Source organism: Acanthaster planci, unplaced genomic scaffold, assembly GCF_054643075.1.
Source record: "Acanthaster planci isolate LZ-2023a unplaced genomic scaffold, COTS_SCS Contig7, whole genome shotgun sequence".
Lineage (NCBI taxonomy): Eukaryota > Metazoa > Echinodermata > Asteroidea > Valvatida > Acanthasteridae > Acanthaster > Acanthaster planci.
The window spans coordinates 84,174-98,363 of NW_028257631.1; the positions used below are offsets into that span (position 1 = coordinate 84,174).

The 14,190-nt window shown below is 40.0% G+C and overlaps 1 protein-coding gene across 4 annotated transcripts in view; it reads right to left on the reverse strand.

The window, feature by feature from the left end:
- Positions 1 to 1,953: 1,953 nt before the first annotated feature.
- The window catches only part of LOC110989774 (hyccin-like), a 34,481-nt gene continuing 22,244 nt past the window's right edge, over positions 1,954 to 14,190 (reverse strand). For all 4 annotated transcript variants that reach the window (XM_022254392.2, XM_022254393.2, XM_022254394.2 and 1 more), the window contains 6 exons: positions 11,159 to 11,271; positions 8,894 to 8,989; positions 7,507 to 7,671; positions 6,658 to 6,745; positions 6,346 to 6,499; positions 1,954 to 3,639 (listed from right to left, as the gene is read on the reverse strand). In XM_022254392.2, the coding sequence (XP_022110084.2) occupies positions 3,236 to 3,639; positions 6,346 to 6,499; positions 6,658 to 6,745; positions 7,507 to 7,671; positions 8,894 to 8,989; positions 11,159 to 11,271 (1,020 nt within the window). In that variant the 3' untranslated portion in view covers positions 1,954 to 3,235. The remainder of the gene's footprint in view (positions 3,640 to 6,345; positions 6,500 to 6,657; positions 6,746 to 7,506; positions 7,672 to 8,893; positions 8,990 to 11,158; positions 11,272 to 14,190) is intronic.

Below are 14,190 nucleotides of genomic sequence, written 5' to 3' on the forward strand. Positions count from 1 at the left end.
ATGATCCCCCCCGGTAAGTCGTTTACTTACGGGTAACCCTACCTCCATGCGGGTACAGCCTCGTGGTTCTCCATGACAGACTGTGGCCGTTTTCCAATACTCAACTTCGTCTCAATTTCGGACTTCGTTCCCAAAACCAATCCCCGATTGTGGGCCTGAAGCTTTTTAAATTAAATTGGATTACTGTAATTTTTTGCTCTCTTACATCTTATTTGATGTTTTGTGGCACTATTAGACTAATTAGTGCGCTTACAGCTTCAAAGTCAGCTAGTAAAAAAAACCAGTTGAAGCCTAAGACAGAGCCTAAGTTGAGTATTGGAAAACGGCCATGGCAACTTTTGAAAATTTTAAAATCAGTCACAAAAGCCACGCCTGGGCCGTGCATACCATGTGCATGTTTTCGTAGGTTTTGTTGTCTGGACTTCAAGTTCCCAAGTCATGGAGTCACGATACACACATTGTGCACAAAACTTTATGTGCTCTGCTGTGGCAACATTTTAGTGATCATTTTCCTGTTTTTTATTCATTCTTGTAGTGTATTTTTTGCACACAACAGTTCTACCGAGATTTTTTGTTGTTGTTGTTACCTAAAGGTTTGTTTCAACCGATAAAACAAAAATCAACTGCTTAAAGGCTTTACTTTTGTGTAGTAAATCTTTCGTCCTTTTGCCGATTGTGACAAGCTAAAGAATTCTGGGTTTGTTTTCCCTTGGGTTTTCGGATAACGTCACATTCTACGGTCACATGGTTATCGGAACGAGTCAGTGATTGGACTGTCCATGAATAGGTCTGCGTAGCAGTTAAAGGCTAGCCTGAAAGCAGGATTTGTTGTGCGGGGTGGTGTGTGCAGTGCATGTGCCATATGTAGCATACTACAACACATAGCGGTTTCCAATGTAAAAACTCTGTGTGTGATGACTCAAAGCAAGATCTTGCGGCGGTCCTGTACCCATTAGTTTTGAAGCAATTTAAGGGTGTTTTTTATTGGCTTCACAAAAATTTTGAGACAACTGGGTGTAGTGTTGTAGACATTTCGAGTCATGGAGGTATTTTTGTACATAAAAGCCTATTCGTTTGGCAAGAAAAGTTGGCCTTGGAGATAAAACGGTCTTCCCATTTAACTGACTTTGAGTTATCAAAATTTTATTAGACATGTACATCCCCGTCTGCTTAACATTTGCTGGCCTTTTGGGAAAAAAAGGGCGAGGGCTGCTGCGCGGCCCACACTGGACAATCATCTAGCCCACAAAAACATTTGAATGGTCACACTCATTCGCACTCTGCTTATACATTTAGGATAGCACGTGTAGCAGAACTATTGACTGGCACTTCTCTTCAGCACGCAGCATGGTTACCTTCACGGTTGGATCGTCAGTGCTGCGGTGCGGCTTATACACCATTTTAAATCTTAATTTGCTGTGGCTTATACACCACACTGCTTACATGTACAGTATATTCTGAAATAATGGTAAACAGCCTTGGCAAATGAAACTGCAGCATAGGCAATGTGCATACATCTGTGTATAAAATGCTCATTTACCGGCACTTAGGTTTTGGTGCTCCAGTTTCATTGATGTATCATTTTTGAATACAGACACAGATGTGCAATTAGCAATGCAGAAGCTGTACAAAATTGAAGTTTTCCATAGGCTTGGGCGCAAACACGGATGTGCCCAGCAGGGCTCACTTTGAACTGCAAGTTACCCCACTAGCAATTTAATACAGATCCAAGATCTTTTCAGCAACCACATTAAAAGTTCTGAAGAATATCAATGACATGGTAATGTCAAAAGAGATTAAGAAAATTAGGAATGCATCAAGTTACATGAAATAAATGTGTTGTTTTTACACAAGAAACCATGTTTGTAATTCCTTCGATAACTTAACAAATTACCTTGGATAGCAGAATAACACAGGTTAATATAAGATAGGCATTTGCCACTTCACAAACAGTGTTGTGACACATTTGTGTCAGTGAAGCTTAACTCTTTATTTTCGTGTATTACTCATCTTGGCATCTTGATAAAAACACAGTGTGTGGATGAAAAATGTTTGGGGTTCCCACTGACACCTATGGTGCAAGATTCTTGTAAAGGCCTGTTACTCAGAAGTAGTTCTGGCAACTAGTGACTGCATCGACCAGTCATTTGCATTTATTCACAAGAGATAGCATAACACCAGGGCATTAATAACTTTTTGCTGAGGCTGCTCACCATTCAGTAGAACAGTGTCACCCTGGGTCATGCAGTTTTCATACTACACAGAATACTTTAAGTTATGACATAAATACAATTTTTGGGACTGACTGAAAATTTTACAGAATGACTACATTCATTCGACCTGTTCATTAAAGGTATTATGCATCTTTTTTGCTACAATTAAGATATTTTCTCAGAACTAACAAAGTGGTACCAACAACTATCACAGTGGTCAGCTTATAAGTAATCTTTCAGATAAGCCTTTACATGCACATAGGTGATGAAGCAGAACAAGCCTCCAAGCTCATCCATTGAGCATTCTCAAGGCAAAGCTAAGACAAAATGCACTGCTCGATGAATCACTAATGGAGACAATACCTCAGGCTAAGTAATGATATGTTGCACACTTCATCCTCATATTCTGCAGTGTAAAGATAACCTTAATATAAACTAAAACAAACTCAAATGCAAATGCAAGTGTGCCGGTAGCTTAACTTCATTTTGTAGTCAATGAAGAGGTCCGATGAGGATGTATACTCACAGACATTCCATTCTAATTGCGATATTCTAAATGATATACACGAAGTCCTGTAGTTTGCTTTTGGTTCTTTTCAGAACAAGGCTCATGTGATACCATCTTTTTTGGAGTAAAAGTAGTGAATTCCACCCATATTTCAACATGCTGTTGCCCAACTGTGAGATGGAATATGTGGGTTTTGGTGTCACAAGTAGCATTTTCAACTGTAAGAAATCCTCGTGTCACTCTGGAAAAGTATTTCTGGATATATCTCAGACTTGTATTAAGAGGATGTACTCTTCTAAATACAAATACATGTTTGTATATACAAACATAAATACGTAAAACATTATCTGCTAGTAGCTGCAAGAAGCACTATTGTGACTTCCTCCATTCAGCATGGCAAATTTTAAAGGTATTTTCTCCATCTGTGCTTTGTCTACCACTTTATATACCCAGTAACCAAATTAACACATCCTTTCTGAATAACTAAATTTACAAAATTTGCCAAAGAACACGCTTATAAATTAGTTTCCAAACTCTCACCTGATGAATTGGAAGAACGGTGAGTAGCTGAATGCAACTCTCTTACATGTGATACAGGGACAATCTCTGGATAATCTGGACTGGCTTCAGACAAGTTACATTCATTTCTGTCTTTCTTTGTTTGTTTGACATCTAATACGAGTCTTACCTCTTCCATTTCCACTGTTTCCACTTTCATAGAGCCTGACTGATCAACAATGGTCACATCTACACCGGGTGCACACTTCTGGGCATGTGTTTTCCTTTGAGGATATGCCAGTTCAGTGGAAGAAAGAACTGAAGCTGATTCATTGGTGCTTGGTTCTTGGGAAAGTCCATTTCTTTTTGCTAGGGCTTCTGTCTTTTCAACTCCTTCGATAGTGACTGTTATGGTTGTTTCTACATGGTTAATATTAAAAACAACATCATGAAAATTAGACCCAAGACACAGATCATAAACAGGTAAGGGAAATGAGAGGACATGCGGGAGCAATTAAAGATTACCACACCTCATACATATTCATGATTCTGAGCCAAATTCTCAGTGGTCCGTTCAACATCACATGTCAGTTGCTTATTTTGCTGTTAACTGGACACACAAGCCAGGATTGACACGTGGATCATATATGCACATGTGGTACACTGCACTAGGGCAACAGTACAATGTATGTACCAACCATGTATCTGTCAATCATTGCTGTAGGTACATCTGAAAATATGGCAGCATGTAATCAACATTTTACTGTGATTAAGGATGCCTTATTGAAATGGATCACTGGTATTAGCTCTCCATTATACTGTCCTCAGCATCAGAACTTGACAAACTACAATGGAAAACCGCTACAATGAACATGACAGGGTCCACACAAAATGTTCGGTACAGTAATTTTCAGTTCGGACACACACACACACATTCCGAACTCCAGCCCATTCAAACGCATGGTCCAAACTCCAGCCCATTCAAACGTATGGTCCGAACTCCGGCCCATTCAAATGCATGGTCCGAACTCCAGCCTATTCAAACATATGGTCCAAACTCCAGCCCATTCAAACGTATGGTCCGAACTCCAGCCCATTCAAACATATGGTCCAAACTCCAGCCCATTCAAACGTATGGTGGCCTGCCCGAAAAAACATGCCAGTGTGAGGTTTTTAGGCCAACACTTCCACGCAAAATAAAGTCAAAAATTTAATACACAGTAATTCCTGTCTTTTGTTAAATCTATGTTCACCTTTCATGTTTCACCTTTTTGGTAGTTTTCCTTGAGTCATCGCTTGAAAATTGCATGCAAGGTGATTAAACTGGTTCTTGTAGGTAAAACAGCACTTTAATAAATTGGCAATGCCGGGAACCATTCTAATAAAGTAGCACTTGGAAGAACATACAAATGTCATATCTGAAGGTGGCAACAAAATGTCGGGCAAGCATTTCTGAAAACGATCAAGATATTTATCAAAGATTAATGGAAGTACAGTAACAACTGCAAGGGTCTATCAGCATTTTTTTTCTTCTCTTGATTTTGAGGTTAAATCTCCCGGCTTTGTAGAGATAACCACGCTACGTTTTCTGCTATGAGTTACCAGTGTCAAAACACATAATCAGCAGCTGGGCCCAATTTCACAGCACTGCTTACCAAAAGCGAAAAATTGACACTTACTGTAGCAGAAAATTCTGTGCTTATGGCGAACGTATTTCACGGATTAGCGAGGAATTTTGGCCTATGGGCATGCGTACATCCCGCAACTACGGATTATGTGCTTAAAGGGTTAGCGCAGAATTGTTCTGCATAGCGCAGAATAGTGGACCACAAGCAATACATACTACGTTTATGTAGGCTATCCAACGAAGTGTACAGACTGTGCTCTATGTTGGCTGTTGTTCCAACGTGAGTGCAATGTTCTTCAACTTTGAGTTACACTATCATCAATTCTAAATAATGGTTCTTTATGTAAAGCAAATTTGTAATGATTTTGGAAAAAGTGCACAGGAAGTTCAGGGGGGAGTTTGGTATACCCAAATGTCTGGCATAGCAGTGTTCCACTGTATTCCAAAAGCTGTCACTTTCTGATAACTCAGGAGACTATGTTGACTTTCGGCCCTCAAGCTATGTTGTATGCTAAAAAAAGAGAAATATCTCACAAAAGAGAATATTTCAAAGAAACAAATACATTTTTCAAATGTAATTCAAAAAATGGTTGCGGAATAACACACAGTGCTGTTTGTATAAACATTGCCAACAAGTGTGACCAGATGAAATTATATGGATTTCAATTCTTTTTTCATCCAGAAAGACACAATTCTGCTTTTTTTACAAAACTTTATGGGTAAAAAGTGAAGAGTTCTTAATTTGCTGCTCAAAAGTCTCTTTAAAGGGCCTGTGTAATCCAAACAGTTCCAGGAATTTCCACCTAATTTTATTTTGGCTTTGTGATTTTGGCACAACTCTTATGAAATCCAGACACACTGCTCTCATGAAATATCCAAATAATCAGGAGGGTCAAAAATATTTACTTTTCCCAATGACACACGTATGATTAATGCTCAGGCTGACACAAGTTAATTCACCATGTTGACATTCCCCTCCAAAGAAGACCAAATCGTATGAATGAAGTGTCATGACCAGCTGGTTTGATGATTAGATGGTTTCTATGGCCACCATAGCTGTTGCCAAGGCCCTAACAGCAATGCTCATCATCAAGGGCTTCTAAGCAGCGGGCAGTAACCACTCCCTAAATAGCTCCCTGTATTTAGATATTTTAAAGGTGTCAACATCTCAGAAACCTAATCAAGGTTTCCCATGAAAGACTTGGCACCAATAGCTTGGTATTTCAATAGTTTGTGTACACAGTGAAGCAAGATTTAGATCATTCAAGGATGTCAACATGCGCATGCAGATTGGGTCCTTTCAGGGCAGCCATATGCCAGCTGACAAGCACTGAACATGTTGAACATGGTGTAACACCATGCATGTTGTTTTCTAATGACCTTGCCCTTTTGAAATGCCCAACTGGTTCATAATTACAATGCAGTAATTACTGTCATTTCACTCATGGAAAGTAACATTAAAACTATGTAACAAGTCAATGGATCAAGACAAAGTGTACCTTTTTGCCTCCTGGTTTTAAATGAGGCATTGGTGATGGCTGATCTCTTGACAACGGGTGAGGGAGGGGTGACAGCAACATTGATTCCCACAGGCCCATCACTAGGCCTGCCTGAGGGATTAGTATCCAATGAATGCTTGATGGCATTGCTCACCTGTAAAAATAATCCCAACAAAATGCATGAAGGTGTGAGAATAAAGGACAAATTTAGCCAAAACCAGTACCTTTTGGGCCAAGATGTGGTCAGTTCTTCTGAAATGTGGAACACGCTAAAATCAACCTCACTAACACTTCTCATGACAAGCTTCTTACCAATAATACATCTGCATAGAGTTCATAGTTGGCCCTGAAGTGGATATCTTCTAATGCATGTATTCCTGCGGAAGCTTGCCCATTGAACCTACGCAGGAGAGAATTATTCTGGTAAGAAATCTTCTGTAAGCCATGCTATGGAATAACAGTATAGGGGGCTGTTGGGACCTGATGAAAGGCACGGGGATGGGCTTCAATGCTCTCAAAAGAGCATTCTGATTTTTGGGGAGTCATCTGCGAAAACATCATTAAGTTCATGGTGCAATGAGTCTAACTTTATTTGGTATTACTAACAGAAAGGCCTTTGCAAAGTGCAGGTGCTTGGATTCTACAATCTTAGTATGCCAGCTGTATCAACCAACCCCAATCTACAATTTACTATAGTGATCCTATGATGCACCCACTTCAGTGCAGTTCTTATGACAAGAATTCATTTACTGGTTTGCACTAACCAGTATCACCACTACATCATACAATTACAGATATGCCACATGATTTGATGGCAGCAACCCAATATCCTGGACCAACTGATTCCAGCATGGCAGAACTAACATGACAATAAAAATGATTTCATCCCTGAGAAGTGCCTGCAAGGTGTCTTTCAATGTTCCCCCAGCCAAGCTGGTTAACGTATGGTGTTGACTTAAAAGAAGTTGGGACAGGCAACATGTCTCCATGGGCCTGCATGTTTAACACAAAACTGGATCTCAATTAGTCGTCCCAACACTGGTTCACTCCAACATTAGGTGGATTCTGGTGTCAATAAACCAATGACAGATAACTAATCAAGACCAGTAACAACAGGCCAAAACAAAAGGTGATGATTTGCAAAAGTTCAACTTTACTCACATGACAAAGTAAATACCAGTTAACATCTCCAACATGAATGTAGAGTCAAGAGGAATTCTGGGAGTTTTATGAATATCGAGGTTCAGGTTATGTTTGGAGACTCTGTCTGAAGATGAGCTCTGTTTCCATGCAAGATGTGCTCCAGAGAAGCCACAAAGAACCAAACTGAAGAAAGAATCATCAAACAATGAGTTTACGACAGATGTATAAATATTATAGTCAAGAGTTGCAAGTAACAGGGTGGGCAACAACAATTGAATGTTTTATGGACATTTATTTGAATAGCTTTTGACAGTAATTCGGACTGGAGGTCTTGCATTGGTCTTGTGATGGTGCTTAAGTATTAAGGGATTTCGACTGGAGTACTGCGATGCATAGAGAGATGTACATGTACTATATCACTCATTGAGTGATTCTACACCTTCAAATATAACAAAAGGCAAGTTATTAGCCAGCTGAACCAACTAGACATCCAGACACTCCTGGGAGCACAAGACACTATCCAGCTCTCTACAGTTTTCTATGAAAAAATCTGATCTGGCAGTGTTCCACACCAGTTATCAGTATTATGGCGAGTATTTTATTTGACAATACCAATTAACCACTTCCTGCCAGGGCAGTTATCAGTGTTGATGATGCTGGGCTGGGATATTTATCATTTTGTTCTGTTTTCAAAATTCTTTAACAATTCCTATCTTCAATTACTGGACACTTACAAACATGTGAAGGACTGTCTGGTGGCCTCTCTAGCCTGACAGACAAAATCTATTGACGCCTGAGTATTTCAGCCAGGCCGGCAGCCTTGTAAAAAGAGCCCAGATTGTGCGGTGTTATATAACTTTCTTTTGTTCACGAACCTGGCTCAGTGTGCTGCTGACCTCTTTTCAATAGGGGCCAGAGTAGACTGCAGCGGTGCTGTGTGGCTCATTGATGCGGTCGTGAAGTGCTGTTGTTTCCGGTGGTAATCCGCTCACTCTAAATGCCCCAAACCATGGTATACTGTTTCAAAACAAGGCTGGATTATCTCCACATTTGAGAGTGAAAAAATGTTGGCATTTCCCAGCAGCCTGGTCTTTTGTTCCCAGTTCAGTCTTTTGTTACAAGAGTCTATTCCCTTTGTCCGAGTTCCGTCGGAGACCCTGGCCACCTATATAAAGCATAGGTGTCCGGATCCGGAATCCCCGGCAGGGAGTGGTTAATGTTTATCTTCTGAACTAATAATTTTCTGCAAATTTTGAAAATTCACAATTCAATTTTGTCCATCCAATCAATAAGTATTAGCTACGAACAAAAAGAGGGAAGCAACTGGTGTCTAAGATGCTCCCGGTAACCAATATTGATTTCTTGCCACATTAAACTTACTCAAAACTCAAGTGAACTTTCTTACTTTGAGCAAATCTTGCAGAAAAATGCATGAGACACGGGAGATAGAAATCCAATATCTGCATTGTACTCCGACATAACGTGGGTAAGCACACTGAACCTGAAAAACAATTACTGACTGTTATTGTCTTTTCTATTTACATGTATACTACAACTGTCATGTACATAAAACATTTCTGCTATGACTGCACGCAGAAGTGTTGGCAATGATCTAATACTTTCATCAATCCTACATGTACGTGCATTGACAGGATCACACTATACAGCAGTTCAGAATACTGTAAGCAGTCATCTGTTCTTTACATTGTCACGTTCTCTGCACTTTTCTCATGGAACTCTTTCCCCATTTTAAGCTTGATTTTGGCTCATCGATTTTCCTTGCTATTACAAATCATACAGACAAGAACATCTCTGCCAAATTTTTAAATCAAAGCTCAAGACAGAATACTGTTATCATTTATACAGCAGCCTTCAATTTTTCACGGTTATTTGCTTGCATACACACATGAAGTACAAAATACACGAATAGAAGTCGCAATGCAATTATGCTGATTTAGCACAAAAAACTAGCCATAATTTCATTAGACCTCTATGCCTTCAATTGCCTTTACAGTGATTTATGACAAAGAATAGATCTCCATATAATACATCCTGTGACTTTTGGTTTTAAATAAGACTGACAAATATGCCAGTAGAGAAAAAATTCAATTAATTGGGAGGAAAATTCAAGAAAGCAAGCCAAGCAAAAGTCCACATATTAAAGCTGGCACTATTGATCAAGAACTGAAGATAGATACAGGAATACAATACTTCAGAATTGAACTATTTCTTGCAAAAAGAATCAGACTATCTTGAGATAATTAGTTGATTGCATTTTACTGTCTTCTTCACTTTCAATAATTGCTCAATCATGGGTACAAAAACTACAATAATCACTGTTTGTCTACAAGAGACCACTTTCCAACTTTAGTTAATATTTTGCACACAATTATTATCTAACAGTAGGGGAGATGGGGTTACATATAGTTGAAATTTTTTTACAGCAACGTCTACATAACACAAACATAATTTATTCCAGAAACTGTACCAGTTTATGAACACACATGTTACAAATTTAACCTATAAAGATACTGAACTTGTTCATGATTGCTTAAACAGTCCACCTTGAACACAACTATGTCACATTCCAATGCTGGAACATAGTATCCTGTTCCTTAAAAAGTATTGCTGCAATGACTTCTTTTATAACTTGAGTAACCTTATTTTTCCAAGAACTACAGGCCAAACACCAGAGGACGGATCAACCACCCCTCAAGTCAACAGTTTTTCTTTTGAAAAATGAATGGTAAATATTTGGGCCTTTTTCGTTTCCCTTCCTTCAAAAAACACCTCAAAAGCCCTGGTTAATGTAGCCTCACCCCTTAGGGAGGCCTTGAAACGTTATATGAAAAATACCGGTATTCCAATATTCCCCCCCCCAAAAAATTTGTCCCCTCCTCCCCACCCTACCCACTCCCAAAACTTTGGTTCTGGATCCATCCTTACATGCATCTTGCATGTATGCAAGAAGAATGCAGAGAGTTCTTTACACACCCTTATTGATTCGAAGAAAACTTAATCACATTGTTCCTTTAACACGTTGACTGCCGCGCATAATTTCAAAGGGACGTTCCCATTTGCCAAGCGTTGTATGCATTGCACACATATTTAACAGGTACCCTTCAGATGTCTGAGTGTGTGCATTTTACAGATGTATGTCCTCAACACTGCCAGCAACGTATTTGTGTTCTTCAGTGATGCCAGTGTATTCAGTTTACATCACAACAGCATTTCATTTCCCACAAATGTACATGTACCTGTCATGGCAGAATCTGGTACACCTGCGACCACGAGTATGCATGTATTCATACATGTAGTCAGCAGTCAATATGCTAATAAAATCAAATCTAGCTGTGAAAAATCTCAATCTTTCGATCAACCCCTTTGTTCCAACTAATCTTCTATCTTCAATCATCAGTTGTCACTCAGCGATATGCAATGCAAATGCGTTTGGAATGCGCAGTTGGTTATTATTAACAAACACAAATTTGAACATAAAGTTTGCAACTTGCAAAATGTTACAGCTGCTGTGTCTGTGCAAGAGGATGAATGTGTAGTACGTATGCATAATGAATTACGCATCGTGGTTAATGGCGTCTCTCAGTAGTTGACAAAGTGCGCTGTGGGTGGCTGGTTTAACCTAGCTATGTGTATTCCTCCCACTTCCTACCTGTTTTTAATGGTCAGTGCATTGACCTGAGACAGAGGCCCCCTGGTCACCAGACGATGGTTACTTTGCTGGTATGAAAGTACATTTTCTGTCAGTGCTAACTGGCTGACGGGCTGTAACACATGAAGGTGAAAAAAGCCATAAGTGATAAAAGGGCCATGACATGACTTTGAAGAAAAACTATTCCTTGCAAACATTTGTGCCTATGAATGATACAATAATTGCAAGTTATAAATTTAACATTTTGAATGATTTTCCCACTCTTTCCATGCTATTTAAGTGTGCTCCTGCTCACTTCGATGTCACTTTCTAGCAATTGCTTGTGCTTTGACAAGTTGCATAAACACTCACACTTCCAGGATGATTTGGTAATAATATATAAAAGTGCACATAGCCAAAAAGAGTATAAAACACTCTTGCAAATGGCAATATAAGAACTGAATATGAAGGCACGTGTAAATACGACACAAATAAGCATGTCAACAATTACCACAAACATCAGTATTGTAGACAACACTCTTTAGACATTCACAAGATCAACACAAGACCTCCAATCTGAATTCAAGTCACGAGCAATACAAATTCTCCCCCCCCAAGTGGGTCGAATCTACTTAAGAACACTTACTCAAATTACCAATACTAATTGCATATTTCCCAAGGCCAATGATCAACCAATAGTGCACCCTCAACTCCCACAATACCTAGCAGAACAGTCGCCATGTTCTTCCTCTCTACGAAGTGCATGAGCATCAAGGCCGAGTGGGGAGGAAGGGAATGAGAGCGATAATCTGGATAGGTATTCTCTAGTAGACTTGGCCCACTCTAGGTGGGGGAGAGTCTACTGCCGTCAACCTACTCAGATTACCAATGCATTTGCAGAGTAACACCGCACCTGAGGAAGGTGGGTAGGCGAGCTTGCACAATCATGAAGTACGTAGGAGATAATCCAAAGATATTTTGAGTATAAGGGACTATCAACTTAAAAGGGGGTAAAACCCTGACTCACTGTAACAGGTTGCTTGAATTTAATGATAGTCTCTTGCAGGGGTTTGGAATGGCCAGCATGGCGGAGTTACTGCTATGCTGTCCTGAGAACAGCTAGTCCATGAGAATGGTCCCCCTGCAACACATCACTGAGAAAACAAGAGATAAATGTTTAGGGAGATTTCCAGTATGCCACTTTACGAATGTCAGTTATAGGAATCCCTTTATAATAGGTCCAGGAGGACACAGCCCAGACATTATGGGATTCATGAAGTGTGCATTGCTCATCCGGGGTGGTAGGCCAATCTTCATTGGTAAAGTTAATTGCGGAGACATCCCGCCTGGCCATCATGTCCCTGGAGGTTGGGTCGTGAGGCAGTGTAGTGGTAATGAGTTGTTGGGAGGTGGATCCCCTGATGTCCTTCATCCTTTTCATGTACCACTTCAGCATCCAAACAGGGTACCAGAGTTTGAGTGTGACTGGATTGCAGAACAAAAAGATCCGGGGAACAAAAATATCTGGAAGAAAGGTGTCTGATTTTTTGCAAGGAACCCTACTTCCAGAAAAAATCTTAACTCGAGTGGTTCCCATCTTAGGTACGCGTGACAATTTAGATCCAGTAAGGGAAGGCCCTCAGGTAAGCTAGTCTGGTAGCAAAACCCCCCTTAATACCGGACAAGCCACCGGACTTGGAGACTGGTCTGGCGGTTGATCAAACACTCTTCCATCCTGGAGTCTATTGTTTGAAGTTTCTATCTCACGCATAACAATGGAGCCTCCCTCACTGGCACATCAAAGCCCCTGCCATGCGGTTTTGCAAACAATTCCACCTTAAACCAACACATTTACCAATACTTTGCTAGCCCTGTGACTCTTATGCATGTACCCCTTGTTTGATATATTTACTTGTGACCTATATTCTTTTGGTTTTAACACCCTCTGAATGAAAAATGATGTCCGAGGTCACTGAAAAAATGCTCTCAAATGCCTTTGAAACCCAAGGCATCAATTCCTGGATATAAATGAATTATTCTGGGATTTTGTTCTGTTCAAAATGATCACTGGAAATAAAGAAACAACCACTTAAAATGTCTCCAATAGTCACCATGGAGGCCAGTAGTGTTTCCTGTTCATGTACATGTACGTGTGAGCAAAACTCGGGAACTTCCGTTGGCTTGAATTTCGAATTTATTATCCACTATGGTTTGAGTTATCGGATGTATAGAATGTATAAACTTTTTCCTGCCACAGTATCTAACACGTATATAAATGAGTCAGTCTGTTCGCGTTTGGTTTAATGGAAGTTGAAAAGAGTTAGTGCTTATTTTCGTTGAAAGGTATGTCGTTTGAGCGAAGGCATGTCCGAAAATCGCTGATATTGCATGCTTACGTACGATGGTACACCCGGCAGTCAGAACATGAAGGTACTCATCCGAAAATAATGTTCAGCTAAGAATTCTGGACCAAACCCGATCCAGAACATTGGTGGAGTGCTCTTATTGCATGCAGCATTACACTTGAAAAATATCACACCTCGATGCAAACGCTGGCACTGCATACCTTAGGAAGTTAAACACTCTTTATTCTTTCTTAATACCCATTACTTCAAAAGAATCGAGATATGCAATATTACAAAGTTTCAAACAACGCATGTGTTAATAGTCAAAATAATCCAATCCACGTCAAGCCAACTCTTGCTAGCAGGCTTTAATCCGGTATTAAAGTCTTCTTTTGTTCAGCTCTTGCTGTACTCTGAGGGGCAATAAACTGATACACCTAACTGACTTCAAAGGGCACAGGTCAGACAAGCCTGTATACCGGACTAGGGCAGGCTGAGTATCAGCCTGGTTTAATACCCGACTGGTTAGGATCGGGCCCTTTCCATATCAGATCTAAATGATCACCGTCCTTTATGTGGCTATCTGATATGGAGAGAACTTTGATTTCACAGCCCCTTTGTGAAGTAACAACAGCTAGGAGGAAAGCCAGGTTGATACTTTAATGAGAAGGCCCAAACCTGAGAGAGGCCTATCTAGAAGGTTCAAAC